The following is a 22,691-nucleotide window of genomic DNA, read 5'->3' as shown; positions in this document are numbered from 1 at the left end:
TGGTAAATCTTTTCTGTACCCTCTCCAAAGCCTCTACATCCTTCTGGTAGTGCGGTGACCAGAATTGAACACTATATTCCAAGTGCGGCCTAATTAAGGTTCTATAAAGCAGCAACATGACTTGCCAATTTTTAAACTCAGTGCCCCGACCAATGAAGGCAAGCATGCTGTATGCCTTCTTGACTACCTTCTCCACCTGCATTGCCACTTTCAGTGACCTGTGTACCTGTACACCCAGATCCCTTTGCCTATCAATATTCTTAAGGGCTCTGCCATTTACTGTATATTTCCTATCTGTATTAGACCTTCCAAAATGCATTACCTCACATTTGTCCGGATTATACTTTAATGAGGAAAGGTTGGATAGGCTTAGCTTGTATCTGCTGGAGTTTAGAAGCACAAGAGGTGATTTGATTGACTCTTACAACTTAGGAACCTAGAAATTAAGAGCAGAAGTAGGGAAATTCAGCCCTACGAGCCTGCTCCACCACTCATTCAATCAGATTATGGCAGATCTCTCCCTTGTCTCAAATCCACCTCCCTATCTGTTCCCCATATCCCTTTATCTTTTTTTTCATTAGAAATATATCTATCTCCTTCTTGAAAACATTCAACAAATCAGACTCCAAGCATGAGGAGCTCTTGATAGGGTGGATCTGGAGAGGAGAGGATTCTTACAGGAGAATCTAGAACTAGGGGTTACTCTCTAAAAATAAATAAAAATAAGGGGTTATCAATTTAAAGTGGAGAAGAAGTGAATTTTTCTCACTCAAAGTTCTGCATCTTTGGAACTCTTTTCCTGAAAAGGTGACGAAAGCAGAGTCTGAATATTAAAGCAGAGGTGGATAGATTCTTGGTAAACCTGGGTGGTAACAGGTAACAGGCTATGGGTGGGATGCAGAATAGAGATCAGCCATGATCGTATTAAATGGGAGAGCAGGCTCAAGGAGCCAATTGGCTCACTCCTACTCCTTGTTGTATGTTCATATGTCAGTTTATTTGAAGACAAAACATTTGGAAGATAATAGAGAGAGCCAGGGAATGGGATTGACTGGATAGTTCTTGAAGGGCACAGACCACCAAGTGGTCTCCTTCTGCGCCATGATTCTTGGGGTTGAACTGTCCGCTCATTCACTTGAAGATATCAAAATGCCGTCAGCCAATCTATTCTTTACCTACAATTCTCCAGTGAATGAACATCAAGATTAATCATCGCCCCGGAACTTTAGATGACAGAATTATTCACTTTCCCATCTTTCCCCACTCTTACAATCAAACTTCTAAAAGCTAAACTGGATGTCAACGAATCAGCCTCCTATCCATTGACTCCATCTACACTTCCCGCTACCTCGTAAAAACAGCTAGCATAATCAAGAACCCCACGCACCTCGGACAAAAAGCAGAATTTTCCCATCCCATCTGCCGTAGGAATCATAGCTGGCGGGACAGGACGATGCGAAGGTCTGTTGACCTCAGGTAGGATTTTCCGGTCTTGGGGCAATGCAATCAGAAAATCCCACCCATACTCTCTTCCACCTTTGTCCATCAAGAGATACAAAAGTCTGAGGTCACGCACCAACCAACTCAAGAACAGCTTCTTCCCTGCTGCCTTTAGACTTTTAAATGGATCTACCTCATATTAAATTGATCTTTCACTACACCCTAGCTATGACTACAACATTACATTCTGCACTCTCCCTTCCTTCTCAATGAACGGTTTGCTTTGTCTACATCATAGAATCCCTACAGTGCAGAAGGAAGCCATTTGGTCCATCAAGTCTGCACCAACCACAATCCCACCCAAGCCCTGACACTAGGGTCAATTTAGCATGGCCGATCAACCTAATCCGCACATCTTTGGACATCTATGTAAACTCCACACATACAGTGATCCGAGGCCGGAATTGAACCCGGGTCCTTGGCGCTGTGAGGCAGCAGTGCTAACCACTGTGCCACCGAATAGTGCTCAAGAAACAATACTTTTCACTATAGATCAGTACATGTGGCAATAGTAAATCAAATCACTACGGGCGCGATTTTCCAGCCAAGCTCACCCCAAGACCGGAAAATTCCACCCGAGGTCAATGGATCTTTGCATGGTCCGGGCAGGAATTTCTGCTCCTGAGACAGGCGGGACCAATTCCCGTGGTGGGTGCGACGGGAAAATTCCACTCTATGTCTTGACTGCTTTTGTCAACTTTTGGTTGCGCCTTGGGCTTCAGCCCTCCAACTGGGTTTCTCAACAAAGGAAAAGTTTTCAATAATCCAAGAAACTCATTAAATTACACGTTACCGAAATGTTCTACCAGTTAGACATTAGCAAAACTTCACAAACAGTAGTATGCCAAAACTGAACTACAGACCATTCTGTTAAATTAGAGGAGGTGAAAGGACCATTGATGGCAAGGAGAGCAAAATCGCACATGCCCCCTTGCTCCTCACCAGCCAGCATTAAGATGAAGTCAAAAATCAGGTAAGAGGGGCACTGAAACGTCAGCAAGATGCTACACATTGAAATTAAAAGCAGTTCAACACTTGGGTGCTACATTAGGGGAGAGAGGCTTGCCTGGCCAGCACAGAAGAGCTCACAAAAGGCTTGAACTAAAATCATTTTTTTTTAATACAACAGCAAATTGATTTTAACCTTACTAGTATTAGTATTCCAAAAAAATCTAGCATTAGGAGTGAGAACAAAATAGGCACACAAGGAAAGAAGAATATATAAAATTATGTATATATTGCAGTCAGTAGCTGCATCATTCTGCAGTCTCGCACTCACCCAGGCTGGAACAACCTTCCCCATCATCCTGCTCATTCATGTCGCGGGTTTATTGTTCCTTCTCAATGTGGAAAAAGCAGGCAGGGAGAGGTGACAAGTGCCTGCTCGTCTCCGGGGAAGAGGGGAGGGGGAGCAGGAGGACCTCGTGTCTAATCCACCAGCTCTGGGTGAAGAACAGTGAAGGGAGTCATGCAGGGGAGTACGCAGTTTAAAGCCACACAGTGTGGAAAGCGGGGCTGCAGTGCAGCACAGCACGGTGCTTACATACTCTGACACTGAAATAACAGTGAGCTTCGGGACTTCACCGAGCGATACAATATAACAGACACACCGAGGTAATTTGGGAAGGGGAGGGGGATAATTAAGAAGAGAAAAGTAATATTTATTTTTTTTTAAAAACAGAATTCTACAGTATCTTAACACGCTTGTGGCACTGCTCTATAATTACACCCTCTATCCCAACGGGGTTAAGCAATAGTCTAATACTACTGACGTATTATAGAACTGCAATTCTGGGTTATAAGATTACACTACATTTAAAGTGTTATAAGAGGATGAAGGGAGGATAACAGGTCGACTGTTGGGTTGTATTTTTGGAGCACCAATGAGGCTTTTCGGACAAAAGCACAAGGTCCCTCCTCATTTTCAAATGCATTTCAGCAGCGCGTGTTAAAATAATAAGCAGCCAACTTCAAACTGCGAGTTAAAATATTGCTGTTCAAAATTTAAACACAGTCTTACCGTTGCTGTGTCTCACACACAATGAGCCTGACCACTGCACTCCTGGGAGCTGAGGGGAGGGGACTGCCTTTCTGAACAATGGTTATGTTATTACTCAGTTCTCTGATACCATGTACCTGTGCTATATTATTGTGCTCCTTCAGCTGGAGCCAGAGACATGATCAATTGACTCAGGCTGAATCGATCACGTGTGCATAAAGCTTGGTGTTACCATTGTTGGTGCAGCTTGCAAATTGGTGGGTGCAAATGGACTGCTGCGTTAGCCTTATAGTTTCATCAGTTGAGCGTGAAACACTTCTGAGGCGTTGCGGGGGGTGTGAATGGAGCCATGTAAAAATTAAAAGTTCATCGTTGCAGTCTCGTAGAAGGTCGGCCCGCAGGTGCAGCATGTAATTAAAAAAAGGTAAATGGGATGTTGGCATTTATTGCAAAGGGACTGGAGTATAAAAGTAGAGAAGTGGGTGGCACGGTGGCACAGGGGTTAGCACTCACAGCACCAGGAACCCGAGTTCGATTCCCGGCTTGGGTCACTGTCTTTGCGGAGTCTGCACATTCTCCCCATGTCTGTGTGGGTTTCCTCCGGGTGCTCCAGTTTCCTCCCACAGTCCGAAAGACGTGCAGGTTAGGTGCTTCGACCATGCTCAATTCTCCCTCAGTGTACCTGAGCAGGCGCCATAATGTGCCGACTAGGGGATTTTCACAGTAACTTCATTGCAGTGTTAATGGAAGCCTACTTGTGGCAATAATAAAATAAACTTAAAGTTACAATTGCAAGTTTATATCGGGTGTTGGTCAGACCACATCTGGAGTAATGTGTCCAGTTTTGGTCTCTCAGGGTGGCACGGTAGCACAGTGGTTAGCACTGCTGCTTCACAGCTCCAGGGACCTGGGTTCGATTCCCGGCTTGGGTCACTGTCTGTGTGGAGTTTGCACATTCTTCCTGTGTCTGCGTGGGTTTCCTCCGGGTGTTCTGGTTTCCTCCCACAGTCCAAAGATGTGCAGGTTAGGTTAATTGGCCACGCTAAATTGCCCCTTAGTGATCCAGGATGCATAGGTTAGAGGGATTAGCAGGTAAATGTGTGGGGATGTGGGGATAGGGCCTGGGTGGGATTGTGGTCGGTGCAGACTCGATGGGCCAAATGGCCTCTTTCTGCACTGTAGGGTTTCTATGATTCTATGATTTGAGGAAGATGGTGGTGGCATTGGAGGCAGGTCAGAGGGGGTTCACCAGATTGATTCCAGGGATGAAAAGTTTGACATATGAGGAGAGATTAAACAGTTTGGGCTTGTACTCACTGGAGTTTAGAAGGATGAGAGGGGATCTGATCGAGGGATATAAAATACTAAAAGGGATTGATAAAGTAAATATAGATCACTGCCCCCTTATGGGGCAATCTAGAACAAGAGGTCACAGGTAGAGGTTGAGAGGTGGTAGATTTAAAACTGAGATGAGGAGGAACTACTCGCAGAGAATGGTGAATTTGTGGAACTTGCTGCCCCATAGCGCGGTGGAGTCTGAATCATTAAATGTTTTCGAGAAAGAGATAGATATATTTCCGATTTTAAAAGTAGGTTAAAGGGATACAGGGACCGGGTGGGGAGGTGGAGTTGAGACCAGGAAGAGAGCAGGCTCGAAGGGCTGAATTTGCCTACTTCTGCTCCTAATTCCTATGTTCCTATGCTCCACTGACACAAAAAAGGCAATAAATTATTTCACAGCATTGGAATTAATTAACATACATTTACAACAGATTTCACAGCAAGTTTTAAAAAAAATATTAATCCATGTTGTACTGGAGATGGCGTAATAAGAACAGAGAATGCTGGAAAATCTCAGCAGGTCTGACAGCATCTGTGGAGAGAGAATAGAGCCAAGATTTGGAGTCTGGATGACCCTTCGTCAGAGCCCATGCAACAACTGTTGCCTTCCTGCCCCACTGCGGGGTGATACAGCACTGACCAGTCAGAGTTGTACCAGACTGACACAGAGACCAGAGTCAATTTCTGCGGTGCACAGAACACCCAAGCAATGGGCCACCAGTGCAAAGATCAATTCAAAAAAAGATCGGCCCCTTGGAGTTTTAAACACTGAACCATTAGATTGAAGTGCTTCATTGGAAACAGCATCTCTTTCAGCTGAGTGTTAAAACAACAGGAAATAAAATGCCATTAGGAAAGTCACATTGCATCATTTACTTGCAAGAACATCATTTCGACACATTTCTCAGAAGTTTGCTAAGCACTCGCATTCTCAATTATTAAATTATCAGCTATTTTGTCAGTCCCTGCATTCTCAAGGAATGAGCAAATGATTTCCCAGGATGGTTTCAGAGGGAGGATATTTAGCTATGGGGTTAGGCGGGAGAAACTGGAGTTGTGCTTCTTGGAGCAAAGGAGATCGAGTGGGGGTGGGGGAGAGATTTGATAAGAGGTGTACAATATGATAATCAATTGCGATGAAGTAGACCAAGAAAAGCTGTTCCCATTAGCCAACAGTGCAGAAACTAGGAGACTCAAATTGAAGGTTTCAGGCAAGAGAGATGTGGGAGATGCGAGGAAGAACTTTGTAAAAAATTAAACAGTGAGCCTGTAATGTCCTGGAATTTTCAGCCGACAAGTGTGATGGAAGCAGAGATTAACAATTGGAAATTGGATGCACACTTGAGGAAAACACAACCTGTAGGATTACAGGGACGGGGCAGGGGAATGGGACTGATCAGATTGCTCTACAGAAAGCCAGCATGGATTTTGATGGGCTGAATGGTTCCTTTTGTGCCATAATGTATTATGGCTATGTCCAATTACATCGTTAATTACACTTTATCAAGCCCCATGTTCAGATTTTAAGCAGGTTTCCTCTGTGAAGATACAGCCCAAAATCATTTTAAAATGCTCAACAGTATTAATGGTTTCCCACCAATGTAAGCTGGGCTCGGGTTCTTACACTTTCAAGCCCCAAGAATAATTAGATGTTTAAGAGGCAGCACCGTGGCACACTGGTTAGCACTGCTGCCTCACAGCGCCAGGAACCTGGGTTCAATTCCCAGCTTGGGTCACTGTCTGTGTGGAGTCTGCACGTTCTCCCCATGTGTGCGTGGGTTTTCTCCGGGTGCTCCGGTTTCCTCTCACAGTCCAAAGATGTGCAAGTTTGGTGGACTAGCCATGATAAATTGTCCATTAGTGTCAGGGGGTTAGCAAGGCAAATATATAGGGTTGCAGGGATAGGGCCTGGGTGGGATCGTTGTTGGTGCAGGCTCGATGGGCCGAATGGCCTCCTTCAGTTCTATAGGGATTCTATGAATGCAGGTGCGGAGGCACCCACATGCACATCCCCTCCTCCCGCAAAACTGAATACACTACCAGCTTTTCCAGAGAGTTATAAATTGGGATTTTCCAGCCCTTCCTGCCAGCAGGCTCTTCCAGTCCCGCCGATGGCGGCCCCGCACAGTGTTTTCCCTGATGACAGAGGGGGCAAGCCAAGCACAGGATCGAAGATCCCACCGCCAGTCAATAGTGGGCCACCTCCACTGTCAGAAAGCTGCGGGGCGCCCGGAAAATCCAGCTCCGTGGTCAATTCGGTTTTGTTGATTAAAATAGAGACATTGACAAACAACCAAACATAGATTAAGTAGTAGTCAAATATTCCACTCGGGTTAAAGCACGATACATACACCAAGGGCAGATTGTCTGGTCCCGCCTGTCCCAGGAGCAGAAATCCCTGCCCGAGGTCAATGGACCTTTCGCTGGTCCGTCAAATTAATCTTCCCACCCTCCACAGTTCCCGCAGTGGGTGGGGAAGATTTCGGCCCACACCTTATTTTGTGATGGAGTCAGTCATTTCTCAGTCTGTAGGACTCTCACTTCAGAGTCAGAAGGTTGAGCTTCCACTCCAGAGATTCGAGCATAAAATCCATGTTGGCACTCCACGGTGCAGTGTTGGGGGAGGTTTGCACTATTGGGGGTGCATCGAGACCCTATGTGCTCTCTCGAATGGCTGTCGAAGATCCCTGGCACTATTCAAAGCAGATTGATGGAGCTGTTCCTGGTGTCCATCATCCCGCAACCCAGAATGACCCAGAGCATCGATTCCACCATTTGTGGGATCTTGCTGTGTACAAACTGACAGCTTTTTTTTTACATTGCAAGAAGTACTCCAATGTCTGTGATGCAGATTGGGATGTCTTGAGGTTGTGAAAGGACATAAATGGAATTTCTTTTAAACCACTTAAAATCCATTTCTAAAATGGACAGATGTTGCTCCAATATACTGATGAAAGCAGAAGAGCCCAACACTCAGCTCACTGAAGCTGTTTCTACCAAGCCACCAACTGCAACAAAAAAAAACAACCACACTGTCCCAACAGGGTTAATCTCCCAATTAAATTCCTGTGTAGTGCAGCCAAACACTTCAGAAAGTAACACTGCTGCCATTGTGGTGACTACAGCACTAATAAAAAGCTACGTCCATGGAACATGTCTCCACTTGTCTACATCGACCGGGAACCCAGAAATTCAATGAAAACATCAATAGCCTCCCGGTGAACAAATTAGAAGGTTGGGCAACAAACAAACATTTCTTTGGTGAATGCTTTTGAGTTTTCCTCCCTTCTCAAAGAGGTAGAATGCCAGAGAAATGGGTGCTGAGAGAACGTAAACCCGTGTGATGAGTTGCAAAGTGGCTGAATTTGGATGTTCTCCTGTCCATCCAGATGCTTTCCCTTTTCCGTATTTCTTCACAACACATCCTGCTTCAGTTTATTAAACTCTCTTGCAGCCGTAACATCTACCCAGCTTTGTTTTACTAGTTTCATCCTATGGAAACCCAACTAGCTACATCCAGGACGTGCTTAATGCAAATTCTACACTTTTTTGCTGTGTTGGTACCAGCCACCTTGGTTGATTAACCATTAACATTCATGAAGCATTTTTAAATCCCAAAAATCACAGTGGTTTGGGATGAATTCCAACTTCCACCTTCTTCCGTCCGGAAAAAAGACACAAAAGTCTGAGGTCACGTACCAACCGACTCAGGAACAGCTTCTTCCCTGCTGCCATCAGACTTTTGAATCATTCAATCCCTACAGTGCAATAGGAGGCTATTCAGCCCATCAAGCCTGCACCGACAACAATCCCACGATCCTACACATTTACTCTGCTAATCCTTCTAACCTACACATCCCAGGACACTAAGGGGCAATCTAGCATGGCCAATCAACCTAACCCAGACATCTTTGGACTGTGAGAGGAAACCGGAGCACCTGGAGGAAACCCACGCAGACACGGGGAGAATGTGCAAACTCTGCACAGACAGTGATCCAAGCCGGGAATCGAACCCGGGGTCGCTGGAGCTGTGAAGCAGCAGTGCTAACCACTGTGCCACCATGCCGCCAGAATGGATCTACCTCATATTAAGTTGATCTTTCTCTACATCCTAGCTATGACTCTAACACTATATTCTGCATTTTCTCCTTTCTTTCTCTATGAATGGTATGCTTTGTTTGTGTAGCACGCAAGAAACAATACTTTTCACTGTATACTAATACATGTGACAATAATAAATCAAATCAAAATTATGAGCAAATATTTTGGCTTGATCTTTAACACAAATACCTCATATGCAAGTTGATTTGATCTCGATGTTACTGTAGATAACCGGAACCAATCTTGCCCCAGGCCAGTATAAGGTGCCACACCCGGGTTGCAACACTGCAATTCCACAGACCCTACCCTCTTTATTCATATTCATCCTGGATTCCTTCCATACCCATCCCCCCACCACCACCACCCTTATATATTAACGATGACTATGCAATTCAAAAATCGTTTAGAAAAATACTTCGTCAATATTATTTTAATTCAGTCTTTGATGTCAAACAGGGGTTTATTACATTTACCCCTGAACATTTACTTATTTGTGTCACAAGTAGGCTTACATTAACACTGCAATGAAGTTACTGTGAAAATCCCCTAGTCGCCACACTCTGGCGCCTGTTCGGGTACACGGAGGGAGAATTTAGCACGGCCAATGCAACTAACCAGAACGTCTTTCGGACTGTGGGAGGAAACCGTAGCACCCGGAGGAAACCTACGCAGGCACGGGGAGAATGAAGAGAAGTCGGCACAATGACACAAACTGGGAATCAAACCCAGGTCCCTGGCATTGTGAGGCAGCAGTGCTAACCATTGTGTCCTTTGTTCATGATTCAGACAGACCCTCTTAGTTTTAACAACACCTCTGATTGACTATAGGAGGGAATTACACCTGACCCTCAAGGGTATCAATAATCTCCCAAATCAATAAAATGGTCTTGAAATACAAGAACTACTTTGCTGTGAGTTGCTAAACTATTGCTGAATGAATGGAAACACAAACTTGAAGCCAACAAGGACTGTGTAGCTCCTACATACGGTCAGTAGCCATGTTACAGCGATGTCACCCAGAGTGAGAAACATCTCGGAGTAGCTCCAGCCTCCTCTTGGTCTTGTTTGACATTTGTAAATAGTATGTAAATAAATATTTCTGGACAAAAGACTCCAGCAAGATCCATTCCAGATTGAGAAGCCAAAGTGGAAGTATATCAATGGGAAGAGGATAACCAGTGAAAGAGTAGGGCCCATTAGGGACCAAGGGGGCAATCTGTGGGTGAAGGCAGAGGACATTGGTATTTCATATCTGTGTTCACCCATGAGAATGAGGAGGTAGTTATGGAACTCGGGGAGAGAGACTGTGAGGTTCTAGAGAAAATCAAAGGGGAGTGACAAGGTATTGGAGGTATTGGCGGGCTTAAAAGTGGACAAATCTCCACGTCCGGATGAATTGTGTTCCAGGCTGTTGTGGGAGGCAAGGGAGGAAATTGCAGGGGCTCTGACACAAATTTTCAATTCCTCCCTTGCCACCGGGGAGGTGCCAGAGGACTGGAGAACACTAATGTGGTCCCACTATTTAAGAAAGGTTGTAGAGACAAGCCAGGAAACTACAGACCAGTGAGTCTCACGTCTATGGTTGGGAAACTACTGGAGAAGATTCTGAAGGAGAGAATCTATCTCCATTTGGAGAGGCAAGGTTTGATCAGGGATAGTCAGCATGGTTTTGTCAGAGGGAGGCCATGCCTAACAAATTTGATTGAATTTTTTGAGCATGTAATCAAGTGTATGGATGAGGGTTGTGCGGTTGATGTAATTTGCATGGATTTCAGCAAAGTCTTTGACAAAGTCCCACATTGGAGACTCATTAAGGCGGCTAATGCACATGGGATACAGGGTGATCTGACAAGGTGGATTCATAATTGGCTTAGTGGTAGGAAACAGAGGATGGTGACAGACAGCTGCTTTAGTGATGGAGGCCAGTGACCGGTGGCATACCACAGGGATCCGTGCTGGGCTCCCTATTGTTTGTCATTTATATAAATGACCTAGGTAACTATGTGGAGGGTAGGATCAGTAAGTTTGCCAATGACACAAAGATTGGCCGGATGGTTAACAGTGAGGTTGAGTGTCTTGGGTTACAGGAAGATATAGACGAGATGGTCAAATGGGCAGATAAGTGGCAGATGGAATTTAACCCTGAAAAGTGTGAGATGATGCACTTTGAAAGGTGTAATTTGACAAAGAAGTATGTTATGAAAAGTTTGACACTGGGAAGTTCCAAAGAACAAAGGGACATTTGCGTGTTTGTCCAAAGATCTCTGAAGGCGGAAAGGCAGTAAAATAGGGTGGTGAAAAAGGCATATGGCACACTTGCCTTTATCAATCGGGCTTTAGATTACAAAAGCAGAGAGGTCATGATGGAGTTGTGTAGAACTTTGGTGAGGCCACTGGGTGCAGTTCTGGTCGCCACATTATAGGAAGGACGTGAACACACTGGAGGGGGTGCAGAGGAGATTTACCAGGATGTTACCCGGGATGGAACGTTAAGATAGGCTTGAGTTGTTTTCGTTGGAGCAGAGAAGACTGAGGGGCGACCTGATTGAAGTATTCAAGATTATGAGGGGCATGGACAGGATGGATAGGAAACAGCTGTTCCCCTTAGTTGAAGGGTCAGTTACAAGGGGCACAAAAGTTAAAAATGAGGGGTGGGAGGGGAGATTTGAGGAAAAACATTTTTACTCAGAGGGTAGTGATGGTCTGGAATGCACTGTCGAGGAGGGTGGTGGAGGCAGGATTCCTCACATCCTTTAAAAAGTACCTGGATGAGTATTTGGCACGCCAAACATTCAAGGCTATGGACCAAGTGCTGGCAAGTGGGATTAGGTGGGCAGGTCAGGGCATTTCATGCGTTGGTGCAGACTCGATGGGCTGAATGGCCTCTTCTGCATTGTAGTATTCTGTGATTGGTCTTATTTGACATTTGTAAATAGTTAATATGTAAATAAATATTTTTGGCAAAAGACTCCAGCAAGATCCCTTCCAGAGTGAGAAGCCAAAGAATGCAGAGATAAACCCACATTAACAGATGGTGATAGCAGTGGCTGCAGCCACAGAGATTTCCCAGAGGCAGAAAAAGCCTCCAGTGAAATGCAGCAACCACAGAGGTGACAACCAAATAACTAGGGCAGCCCAGCGAGTGGCAAGACAAGCAACACGGAGAAAACACCACCTCAAACTAAGGTGAGAAGTGGCTACCACTTTGCCCCTACCCAAATCCTTTCAAAACACCGATGCTCCTAGACAGGCTGTGCAAGGGCAAAATTGGTGACAATGTTTTACCTGGATCCATAATTTATAGCTCATGGAATAAAAGGGACAATAGCAACGTAGACACAAAATTGGTTGAGTATTAGGAAACAAAGAAAAATGGTCAATGATTATTTTTGGGCTGGAGGATTCCCTTAGGGATCAATATTGTGGGATCTCGCTGTATACAAACTGAATGCTTCTTTTCTACAAAGCAAAAAGGGCAGCACTAACGGTGGTTAGCACTGCTGCCTCACAGCACCAGGGACCCGGGTTCAATTCCCAGCTTGACCAGACTGTGTGGTCTGCACGTTCCCTCCGTGTCTGCGTGGGTTTCCTCCGGGTGCTCCGGTTTCCTCCCACAGTCCAAACGATGTGCTGCTGAGGTGCATTGGCCATGCTAAATTCTCCCTCAGTGTACCCAAACAGGCGCCGGAGTGTGGCGACTAGGGGATTTTCACAGTAACTTCATTGCAGTGTTAATGTAAGCCTACTTGTGACTATTAAATAAACTTTAAAACTTGATTTCAATGCCTGTGATGCAGGTTGCTTTTCCTATATAAATAAAATATTAAAGATATTGGTGTGATCCTTGGTGTGCAAGGAACAATTTCAAAGTTTGCAGATGAGACAAAACTTGGAAGTATTGTAAAGTGTGAAGAAGAGTGTGGAACTTCAAAAGGCAAGTTGCTGTAGTGAATAGATAGGTGGTAGATGAAGTTCAAATGCGGAGAAGTGTGACAAGATGCATTGTGATGGGAGGAACATGGAGAGACACTACAAAATAAGGGGTAAAATTCTTAAAGGGTTGCAGGAGCAGAGGGATGTATATTTGCATAGATAATTGAAGGTGGCAGGACAGGTGGAGAAAGCAATTAATAAAGCATATTAGTACACCACCGGTCACGGGCTTCCAGTCACTAAGGCAGCTGTCCGTCACCACCCTCTGTTTCCTACCGCTAAGCCAATTATGAATCCACCTTGTCAGATCACCCTGTATCCCATGTGCATTTGCCTTCTCCCACGTGGGACTTTGTCAACGACTTTGCTGAAATCCATGTAAATTACATCAACCGCACAACCCTCATCCACACACTTGGTTACTTGCTCAAAAAATTCAATCAAATTTGTTAGGCATGGTCTCCCACTGACAAAACCATGCTGACTATCCCTGATCAAACCTTGCCTCTCCAAATGGAGATAGATTCTCTCCTTCGGAATCTTCTCCAGTAGTTTCCCAACCACAGATGTGATCATCACTGGTCTGTAGTTCCCTGGCTTGTCTCTACAACCTTTCTTAAATAGTGAGACCCACATTAGCATTCTCCAGTCCAAATTCTGGGCTTTATTAATGGGGTATAGTGTAGAAGAGCGAGGAAGATATGCAGAAGTTCTATAAGACACTTGTTAGGCTAGTAAGACCTCAACTGGAATATTGTGTACAATTCTGGGTGTCACATTGTAGAAAGGATGTGAATGTATTGGAGAGAGTGTAGAAGAGGTTTACAAGGTTTTCAGGGATGAGAAACTTCAGTTATGAGGATAGATTGGTGAGGTTGGGACTGTTCTTCTTGCAGAGAAGGCTGAGAGCAGATTTGATAGAGATGTTCAAAATCATGAGGGGACTGGACATAGATGGGGAGAAACTATTCCTGCTTGAAAAAGGATCAAGAATGAGGGGAGCACAGATTTAAAATTTGCAATGAAAGCAAATATCATCTGTGAAAAACATTTTCACACGAGTGGTTCGGGTCTGGAATGCACTGCCTGGAAATGTGGTGGCGGCAGACTCATTCAAGGCATTTAAGAGAGCATTAGATGATTATCTGAATAGAAACAATATGCAAGGCTACGGAGAAAAGGCAGGGGAATGAACCAGTGCAGAAGGAGGCCATTTGGCCCATCGAGTCTGCACTGACCTTAATCCCACTCGTGTTTACCCTAGCTAGTCCCTCCGACACGAAGGGGCAATTTAGCATGGCCAAACCACCTAATCCGCGCATCTTTGGACTGTGGGAGGAAACCGGAGCAGCTGGAGGAAACCCATGCAGACATGGGCAGAACGTGCAAACTCCACACGGACAGTGACCCAAGCCGGGAATCGAACCTAGGTACCTGGTACAAGTCATGTTGCTCGTTTGGAGAGCTGGTGCCACCATGATGGGCCAAATGGCCTCCTTCTGCACTCTAACAATTCTGTGATTATGTAACTTACTGAGAGGTGAGTGTGAAGTATTTCAGAGTAGTTTCAGAAATGCCTTGGTCTTATTGAACCTTTGTCAATGGTTAGCATGTGAATAAAGGTATTTTTGAACAAAAGATCACTGCCTCCAGCAAGATCTCTTATGGAGTAAGAAGTCAACAAATCCCAAGATAAATCCACAACAACAGAGGCTGTCACTTTTAATTACTTACTCTAGAAACTGTTGAAAAGTTGTTTTCGATAAACTCTTGTGATGCAAACAAGATTATGCACTAAATACAGAGTGTGACCAAACAAATACAAAAGAGTGGCCCCAACAAGAATTAACAACAATCATTTATCAAATGGTATTAATATCAACTGCCAACAAGGCTGTAATTCAATTTTTGGAGTCAGATTATTATAAACTGTCCTTCTTGCTTACAATGTCATTTGAATTCCTCAAACAGCAAACTGCTTTGTGATTAATCTCAGCTGTCCATTATTATTCTCTAACTAAATAGTGTACAGAGAACAGCTTTAAATTACTCACATACCTAGGATGTATCTGCTGTCCTACAAATTGAAAATGAATAGTTTCAACTTCAGTGTGATTTTATAACTTAAATAAACAGAATGATCAAAGAATCCCCACAGTGCAGGAAGAGGCCCTTCAGCCCAATGACTCTGCATTGACTCTCCGTTGGAGCAGCTTATCCAAGCCCCCTTCCCAAAACCCCACATATTTACCCTGCTAATTCCCTAACCTCCACATCTTGGGACACTAAGGGGTAATTTAGCATGGCCAATCCAGCTAACCCACACATCTTTGGACTGTTGGAGGAAGGAAACCCACGCAGACATGGGGAGAACATGGAAACTCCATTCTGACACTCACCTATGCCAGAATTGAACCTGGATCCCTGGGGCTGCGAGGCAGCAGTGCTAACCACTGTGCCACCCAAATTATTTGGGCAGCACGGTGGCAAGTTGGTTAGCATTGCTACCCCACAGTGCTGGGGTCCCAGGTTTGATTCCTGGCTTGGGTCACTGTCTGTGTGGAGTTTGCACGTTCTCCCTGTGTCTGCGTGGGTTTCATCCATGTGCTCCTGTTTCCTCCCACAGTCCAAAGATATGCAGGTTAGGTGGATTGGCCATGCTAAATTACTCCTTAGTGTCAGGGGGATTAGTGGGGTAAATAGGTGGGGTTAGTGTCAGAGGGATTAGTGCAGTAAATAGGTGAAGCCTGAGTTGGACTGTTGTCAGTGTAGGCTTGATGGGCCAAATGGCCTCCTTCTGCACTGTAGGGATTCTATTCTATTTTCTCATTTCTAGAGTTCAGTCTGTAATAGTTGAAGCTGAAATTCAATTTTTTATCCTGGTATAAACTGTCAAGGCAAGACTGCTGTTGCAACACTTTTCAGTCACGAACATTCATGTCACAATGGTCACAGTGAAAGACCTGATGTGGAAATGCCGGCGTTGGACTGGGGTAAACACAGTAAGAGTTTTAACAACACCAGGTTAAAGTCCAACAGGTTTATTTGGTAGCAAATGCCTTTAGCTTTCGGAGCGCTGCCCCTTCGTCAGATAGAGTGGATATCTGCTCTCAAACAGGGCATACAGAGACACAAAATCAAGTTACAGAATACGGATTAGAATGCGAATCTCTACAGCCAACCAGCTCTTAAAGATACAGAGAATAATGCTCCCTCCACTCACATTCTCTGTATCTTTAAGACCTGGTTGGCTGTAGAGATTCGCATTCTAATCAGTATTCTGTAACTTGATTTTGTGTCTCTGTATGCCCTGTTTGAGAGCAGATATCCACTCCATCTGACGAAGGGGCAGCGCTCCGAAGGCTAATGGCATTTGCTACCAAATAAACCTGTTGGACTTTAACCTGGTGTTGTTAAAACTCTTACACAGTGAAAGAGGCAGATAATCCCCACCTCACAGCAGCAAAGTAGCTGAGGAGTAGCAGCAAAAAGAGAAAGGAAGGGAAAGCCTACCTGCTTAAAAAGTCTTTGACCTTTGATTTGTTTTTGCACCGATGGACTTGCCAGATAATCAATATTCAAATTAGTGGAAAATCTGACTGAACGACAACAACACAGGTGACACCACCAGACCACATCCTGGTAAAGACTTACTTTGGCAAGAGATGCCAGGCTGCATTTTTGGCTTTTAAATCAAAACTTTGGTTTGACCCAATGGCGCAACAAAACACTGAAAGAGCTACACATATTCCTCAACTATATTAACGCACTCTAATGTAATAAACTATTTCAGGTTTGTCTCAGGGATCATATGCTAATGTATCTTCCAATCTCAAATTCCAAAGTAAAGTTCATTTATTAGTCACAAGTAGACTTACATTAACACTGCAATGAAGTTACTGTGAATGCCGACGTCGCCACACTCCGGCGCCTGTTCGGGGATACGGAGGGAGAATTTAACGTGGCCAATGTATCTAACCAGCACATCTTTGGACCGTGGGAGGAAACCGGGGAACCCAGAGGAAACCCACAGACACGTAGAGAACGTATAAACTCCACACAGACAGTGCAGAAAAGATTTACTCGGATGCTACCGGCACTTGATGGTTTGAGTTATAATGAGGGGCTGGATAGACTGGGACTTTTTTCTCTGGAGCAAAGAAGGCTTTTTTCTCTGGAGCATAGAGGGGTGATCTTATAGAGGTCTATAAAATAATGAGAGGCACAGATCAGCTAGATCGTCAATATCCTTTCCCAAAGGTAGGGGAGTCTAAAACTAGAAGCCATAGGCTTAAGGTGAGACGGGAGACATACAAAAATGGTCCAGAGGGGCAATTTTTTCACACAGAGGGTGGTTTGTCTGGAACAAGCTGCCAGAGGCAGTAGTGGAGGCGGGTACAATTTTGTCTTTTAAAAAGCATCTAATCAGTTCCATGGGTAAGATGGGTATAGAGGGATATGGGCCAAATGTGGGCAATTGGGACTAGCTTAGGGCTTTAAAAAAAAAAGGGCGGCATGGACAAGTTGGGCCGAAGGGCCTGTTTCCATGCTATAAACCTCTATGACTTTATGACTCAAGCCGGAAATCGAACCTGGGTCCCTGGTGTGAGGCAGCAGTGTTAACCACTCTGCCACCGTGCTGCCCCAAAACTGGTTTTATGGTCATCAGTAGATATTTAATTCTAGATTTTTTTATTGAATTCAAATTCCATCATCTGCTGTGGCGTGTTTTGAACCTGGGTGCCAGAACATTAGCTGAGTTTCTGGATTAATAGTCTGGCGATAATATCACTAGGCCATCGTCTCCCCAAGATGGCGCCAGAGCGTGTTGCCAATTGTACTTTTCACTCTCGTTCTATGCTTTCAAAACTCTATTTTAACTCTTTTCACCCTCTCCTTTCCTTCTCTATGTACCGTATGCTTTGTCTGTATAGCACGCAAGAAAAAATACTTCTCACTGTATCCCAATAGATGTGACAATAATAAATCAAATCAAATATGATCTCCTACTGGCGCTCACTGGGATTTAATTTTAAACATCAATTTCTTATAGGTTGCTTACCATTCAGCAGCTTTCCATGTGCGAGTCCATAGTTAATCTGGATTATCACACATACTTCTCACCCCTACAGCTGTATGTGTGGGTGGCCTTTGAGCCAGGATTACTGCTTCATGATCAATACAGAGAAAACCCATCTAGCCCAAGGATCCATCCATCAGAGGCCAATTGTAGAGCTCCTATAGCACCAACACCCATCAGCAGATGGAAACCGGAGTCGCACTGATCTTATGTCTTAGATACCATATGCGAAAAAGTCTCAGTCACTGGGGGATTCCCAGGTCCAGGGATGATCACATTACAATACCCAAGGCACTTGAAAGCTGGCGACTATTGTATGGTGTTGGTTACAGTTTGGCAAGTCTGAAGAAGTCTTTGTAGTTAAACATTGACACTTAGCTCCTAGCTTTTACTATACCTTTATTACATTTGTACCTAGGTGACCTACATTTGTACCTAGGGACCTAGGTGTGCAAGTCCACAAATCCTTGAAGTTGGCAACACAGGTGGAGAAGGTGGTGAAGAAGGCATATGGTATGCTTGCCTTTAAAGGACGGGGTATAGAGTATAAAAGTTGGAGTCTGATGATGCAGCTGTATAGAACGCTGGTTAGGCCACATTTGGAATACTGCGTCCAGTTCTGGTCGCCGCACTACCAGAAGGACGTGGAGGCGTTGGAGAGAGTGCAGAGAAGGTTTACCAGGACGTTGCCTGGTATGGAGGGTCTTAGCTTATGAGGAGAGATTGGGTAAACTGGGGTTGTTCTCCCTGGAAAGATGGAGAATGAGGGGAGATCTAATAGAGGTTATGAAGGGGATAGATAGGGGATAGAACAGTGGGAAGCTTTTTCCCCAGATCAGAAGTGACGATCACGAGGGGTCACGGGCTCAAGGTGAGAGGGGCGAAGTATAACTCAGATATTAGAGGGATGTTTTTTTACACAGAGGGTGGTGGGGGCCTGGAATGCACTGCCAAGTAGGGCGGTGGAGGCAGACACGCTGGCATAGTTTAAGACTTACCTGGATAGTCACATGAGCAGCCTGGGAATGGAGGGATACAAACGATTGGTCTAGTTGGACCAAGGAGCGGCACAGGCTTAGAGGGCCGAAGGGCCTGTTTTCTTTGCTGTACTGTTCTTTGTTCTTTGTAAATGGTTGGGTCTCCATGCTAGCTGCCAACACTCAGTTGACTCTGCATGCAGGTTATGTGCGTTCTTGCATCACACTGTGGATGGTACTGTGCTCACCTTATGTGCATAACCCTTTTACTACACCTCCCCAAGTCTTCATCCAATGTATTTTAAGTGATTATAATTTACTATGTGCCTTATTGTTTTTAACCACTATACACTTGTATTGTCATTACCACATCATCACTACCCCATCTGTCCCTTTCAAGCCTTTGGATTCAAAGGTTCAGGCGGTCTGGAGGCCTCGCATTACTGTCAGAGGAGAGGTAGGCTCTATTGCTGTTGGTTCTTTCTGTAGATTTGGTGGTTATTCTGGTATCTGGGTCTTTTTCATCCTTTTCTTCCATCCTTTCATGTTGAATTGCACTTGGTTGGTTAGGCTGTTGCACTGGTCGGTGATTGCGATGGACAAATGTTGTGTTCACCTCCTTATCATTTCTTTCACTTTTTCACATCACTGTGTGGATCATGGCCATGTCCTCTGCGGCGGAGGATGAGCATTCTTGTGACTACAAGCTGATTCAGTGGTACGCTCACCTCTCAAGTTTAGGTGTCAACAACAGACGGCTGCTACCAGGTTCAGGCATCTTTTTGTGGCTTTGGCACGCGAGCTGGGAGTTTGCAGAATGTTTTGAGGCTAGTGTTGACTTGTTGTGCCATTGGAGCTGGAGGCAAAGTTCATCAAAGGGCTGGTCGCTCTCTTTTACTGGAGATGCAGTGATTACCTCCTGGGTGGTGAGCTGGTTTGACCAGCTGGTTTGAAGGTTTGCCGGTACCTGTAATAGAATGGACAAACCTGCTCTGCAAAGGGAAAAGTCTGTTCAGAGCTGAAGCCTCAATCAGGATGCTATTTTTTATCGTTCGAGTACTTGGGAACATGCAGTTCCCTATGATGAAGTGGGTATTTTGACATCTCCTGTCATTTTGAGGAGAGTCATGATGTGGAGAACAGATATCCACTCCATCTGACGAAGGAGCTGTGCTCCGAAAGCTTATGGTATTTGCTACCAAATAAACCTGTTGGACTTTAACCTGGTGTTGTGAGACTTCTTACTGTATTTTGAGGAGATCCAGGGCTACAAAAGACATCCTTTCTCAAGAGAGAAAGGCTGGTTACGATGACAAACACCAAATCAAAGATTTGTCTTCAGCTGTACCGTAGTGGTTCCAGAATAAAAGTTGGTTTCCTCCAAGCTCCTCGGGTGATGGGTCTGTTGTTTGAAGGCAGAGGTCTGTTAGCCACAGTTCTTTGTCTGACGGGACTGTTAATGTTGGCTGCTGTGTCTAACTTCAAATTTTGTTAAATGGCCATTGACTGAAACGTCTACATTCCTACTTTCTCAGAAGACTAAGGAACTTTGGCATGTCAGCTACGGCTCTCATCAACGTTTACAGATGCACCATAGAAAGCATTCTTTCTGGTTGTGTCACAGCTTGGTATGGCTCCTGCTCTACCCAAGACCGCAAGAAACTACAAAAGGTCGTGAACGAAGCCCAGTCCATCACGCAAACCAGTCTCCCATCCATTGACTCTGTCTGCATTTCCTGCTGCCTCAGCAAAACAACCAGCATAATTAAGGATTCCACGCACCCTGGACATCCTCTCTTCTGCCATCAGGAAAAAGATACAAATGTCTGAGGTCACGTAACAACCGACTCAAGAACAGCTTCTTCCCTGCTGCTGTCAGACTTTTGAATGGACCTACCTTGCATTAAGTTGACCTTTCTCTACACCCTAGCTATGACTAACACTACATTCTGCACTCTCTCCTTTCCTTCTCTATGAACGGTATTGTGTGTCTGTATGGCGCGCAAGAAACAATACTTTTCACTGTACACTAATACATGTGACAATAATAAAATCAAATCAAATTCAAATCGAGAAACCAAGATCTTTGACCTTACCCAAGAAGCATGGCTGTGCCCTTCCTGGCTTGCAGTGTCGATTTTGTAGATAATCTTTGGGCTTCCTGTGCATTTAAGAGTTTTTTCCCCTGCACACTTTGCTGTAGTATCCAATTGTGTTGCACTGAAAGCGGAGGCCCAAAATTGTAGGACATTGATCTCCCCTGGTTGGGGGTGGGGGGGGGGGGTTGATTTGCTTCACAGCATCAGCATGGTGCCTCTGCTGGCCATTTCAGATATTGCTTTCCCTGACCTAGACTGACCCAATGGCTGCGATCTTACCTTCTCGTCCCATTGGCTGATGGGCGTGATGAGCCGGTAAGATTTATAGAGCGCCGAGAAATCGGGTTCATGAGGATCGCGTATGATCCCGCAGCAACAGGGACCAGACGCGATGGCCTCACTGGTAGAAGCAGAATCCATTGACGCTCCCCAGGAGGTCGGGGGTGGCAAGGGTGGTTGCCCCCGGGACACTGCCACTCTGCAACGGCAATCGGTCAGAATGGGGGAGGGAAGAACCGCTGCCACTCTGCAACAGCGATTAGTGGTGGTGGGGTGTAGGGTTGCTGGTTTTGGCCACAATCGATCCAGGGAGGGGAAATCCGTGATCATTCCGAGCTGGGGTGTGTGGGGCTTGTGATTCGCCACAAGGCCCCTCAGTAGCAAGGGGGAGGGGGGTTGAGGTCACAGAGGCTGGCTAAAAACAGCAGAGGCACTTGTGGGTCTCTGTGCTCTTATAGCAGAGAAATCTTCATGCACGCAATTGCACCTGCTGCTGCTATCAGCCAGCTTTCAGGTAATTTAGGCCATGCCCACCCCCCCTTCAGGCTAATTTCAAGTTTGTCAAGATTTTTTTCACAACAGTGTGGTAAGATTCAACTTTTAAGTTGCCCAAAAAGAGGCATGATTTTCTCCCGTTTGCACGCTAGTTCGGGACTTAAATTTTTTGGTACAATCGCCCCAATGTCTTTGTTGTGCGAATGGTTGAACTGTGGGTTGGGCTTTGCAACATGGTTTATTTTCTCCCCTTAAAAATGGTTCTGTGCTGCTCACGAGTCCTGACTGCCTAAATATGTGGATTGTCTTTTCTAGGCTGAGATCTCCCTTTATTTGCATGAGGCCAGAGAGTATACGTCATCTGCTACTCCGACCAATGTTCTATCCCTGACAAGTTCAGATTTTAAATCTCCATACTCAAACTTCTGCCATCCTATACAGATCATTCAGGTTTGCCCTGGCTACCGAGCTCCCTTATTGAATTCAGCTCTATTAAGTATTCTATGTATTATTCTTGTCGAGCATATTCTTCTTGCATTAAAAGAGATTAATAGGTAAAATACCTCTTTGAATGTTGCAGATGATTCATTAATCCCGTGTTTTGAACTAATATTGTTCACAATTGTACCTACTGAGTAAAACAGCGTGTTCACCTTTCTTACTGGGCGGCACGGTAGCACAGTGGTTAGCACTGCTGCTTCACAGCTCCAGGGTCCTGGGTTCGATTCCCGGCTTGGGTCACTGTCTGTGTGGAGTTTGCACATTCTCCTCGTGTCTGCGTGGGTTTCCTCCGGGTGCTCCGGTTTCCTCCCACAGTCCAAAGATGTGCGGGTTAGGTTGATTGGCCAGGTTAAAAATTGCCCCTTAGTGTCCTGGGATGCGTAGGT

The 22,691-nt window shown here is 45.0% G+C and overlaps 1 protein-coding gene across 5 annotated transcripts in view; it reads right to left on the bottom strand.

Moving 5' to 3' along the window:
* LOC144479228 (solute carrier family 12 member 7-like) overlaps nt 1-22,691 on the bottom strand; it is a 265,054-nt gene that overhangs the window by 147,381 nt on the left and 94,982 nt on the right. The window contains exon 1 of one of the 5 annotated variants that reach the window (XM_078197919.1): nt 2,780-2,893. The exons of the other annotated variants lie outside the window; for them this stretch is intronic. Coding sequence (XP_078054045.1) covers nt 2,780-2,819 — 40 coding nt within the window. The 5' untranslated portion in view covers nt 2,820-2,893. Of the gene's footprint in view, nt 1-2,779; nt 2,894-22,691 lie in introns of those variants that run through there. 5 annotated transcript variants of the gene reach the window in all.

The sequence above is a fragment of the Mustelus asterias genome, chromosome 2 (assembly GCF_964213995.1).
Source record: "Mustelus asterias chromosome 2, sMusAst1.hap1.1, whole genome shotgun sequence".
Lineage (NCBI taxonomy): Eukaryota > Metazoa > Chordata > Chondrichthyes > Carcharhiniformes > Triakidae > Mustelus > Mustelus asterias.
Note: the sequence above shows the minus strand (reverse complement) of the source record. Positions and strands in the feature narration are given on the sequence as shown.